Below are 2,205 nucleotides of genomic sequence, written 5' to 3'. Positions count from 1 at the left end.
ATAGCGGCGACATCACGCCTTTCCTCCAACAAGTCCAAATTTTCTTTCAAGCTAATGACGTTGGACTCATCGTTGAATTGCATTACACGTTGGGTTGGGACAGCAATTTCAGCGGGTATCACCGCCTCGGTACCATAGACAAGGATGAATGGCGTTTCCCGATTGCTTCCTTTTGGCGTGGTTCAGAACGCCCATAATACTTGTGGAAGTTCATCTGCCCAACCTTTCCTATCCGTGTCCAACCTTGCCCTTATCCCGACAACGATATCCCTGTTGGTGACTTCGACTTGCCCATTTGCCTGCGGATGGGCAACATAACTAAAAGTCTGTTTGATATTCAACCCGTCACACCATGAACGAAACAGATTGTGAGCAAAATGTTTGCCGTTATCACTTACAATTTCGTTTGGTATTCCGAAACGGCACACGATTTCCTCCCAAACAAAATTCACAATCTGTTTACCCGTTATGCTCTTCAAAGGTTTGGCTTCAACCCACTTGGTGAAAAAGTCAATTGCAACGACTAAATGTTTTCCATCCGAGAAGGGGCCTATCAAATCAATTGCCCATTTGTAAAAGGGCCAAGCAGACGTCACAGGAAATAGCTCATGCGTCGGCATGTGAATTTACGGGGCGTGACATTGGCATGAAGCACAAGCTTTGATGATCTCTTCCGTGTCACGGTACATGGACGGCCAAAAATACCCTAGCCGCATTATCTTCCCCACAACGGTCCTAAATCCTGCATGCATGCCACAAGTCCCTTCATGCACCTCCCTTACGATTGTTTCCGCCTCGCTTGGGCCAACACACCTTAAAAGAGGTGCCATGAAGGATTTTTTGAACAGAACTCCATCCCTTAACATGTACATAGGTGCTTTCATATGAATCTTACGTGTCGTTGCCCCATCGACTGGCAACGTCCCATTCTTGAGCTACGTAACGATGGGACTCATCCACATCTCGACCTCTTCTACAGGGGCTACCTCCTGTGATTATTTTGCAAGAAAATCAGGACATGTCTACGTTGTGTTTTAAACAGATTTTGCGTATAGCGTGTTTGTTATCGAAGCGAGTCAATACCTGCACCACGTCAGTGGATTTTTGACTAAGGACCTCCACCCAAATGTCCTTGGCGAAGTGGCTGAACACGCTTGATGCGAGTTTGCTGAGTGCGTCAGCCTTTTTGTTCAAGGATCGCGGCACTTGCGTTATTGAGAAACGCTTGAATTTGTTGGCCATTTCTTCTGCCAATGCCAAATAATTTTGCATAGCCGGATCCCTAGCTTCAAACATCCCATTCATCTGATTCGCCACGAGTTGGGAATCAACCGACACCTTTAGGTATTTTATTCCCATCTTTTCAGCCATTCTCAAACCAGACAGCAATGCCTCATATTCCGCTTCATTATTGGAGGCGAAGAACTCGAAACGCAACGCGTAGATATGTTCCTCTCCGTCAGGGCCAATTAAAATTAGATATGCACCCGTTCCGTCAGAACTCGATGCTCCGTCAGTGAATAGTTCTCACGTGACGATATTTGGTACTTCTTCGACGATCGGCGCTGGTGGCGCGGCACATATGAATTCAACCCTAAAATCTGTCATAATCTAGCCTTTAACAGCGGTACGAGGGGCGTAATGGATTTCATGTACACCCAGTTCGATTGCCCACTTGACTAGCCTGCCAGAAACCTCCGGTTTGCTCAATACCTGCATGAAAAACTTGTTAGAATAAATTTCCTCCAAGGTGATCCTGTCTCAATCGCCGTACCATACCTGTTTAATAGGCGAATCAGTTAGCACCAGCATTGGGTGCACTTGAAAGTACCGTCTCAACCGTCTCGCGGTGTGGACCAACGCAAAAATAAGCTTCTCAATCGGTTTGTAGTTGACTTCGCCATGTTGTAGCACTTTGCTCACAAAATAAACTGACATCTGTGTGCCGCCACGCTCCGCGACGAGCACCGAGTGAAATGTCCCGTTCTTGTTGATTAAAAACGTTCCATATTAATTGATTTTGTTGCGAGGTTTTGACCTCTATATGAGACGTTTTTCAAAGACTGCATTCATTTTAAAACAAACCATAACCTTTATTTCATCAATAAAGGTTTAAAAAGCTTTACGTAGATTATCAAATAATGATAATCTAAAATATCCTGTTTACACACGACCATTACATAATGGTTTACAATACAAATATGT

The 2,205-nt window shown here is 44.7% G+C and overlaps 1 protein-coding gene across 1 annotated transcript; it reads right to left on the bottom strand.

Moving 5' to 3' along the window:
* Window positions 1-626: 626 nt before the first annotated feature.
* On the bottom strand, window positions 627-1,938 carry LOC139868212 (uncharacterized). Its single transcript, XM_071856542.1, has 4 exons — window positions 1,780-1,938; window positions 1,617-1,713; window positions 1,084-1,508; window positions 627-935 (listed from the first exon to the last, which is right to left on the bottom strand). Exons 1-4 carry the CDS (start codon window positions 1,936-1,938, stop codon window positions 627-629), a joined length of 990 nt encoding a protein of 329 aa, XP_071712643.1.
* Between the last annotated feature and the right edge of the window lie 267 nt (window positions 1,939-2,205).

Source organism: Rutidosis leptorrhynchoides, chromosome 9, assembly GCF_046630445.1.
Source record: "Rutidosis leptorrhynchoides isolate AG116_Rl617_1_P2 chromosome 9, CSIRO_AGI_Rlap_v1, whole genome shotgun sequence".
NCBI lineage: Eukaryota > Viridiplantae > Streptophyta > Magnoliopsida > Asterales > Asteraceae > Rutidosis > Rutidosis leptorrhynchoides.
This window is presented reverse-complemented; position numbering and strand designations above follow the sequence as displayed.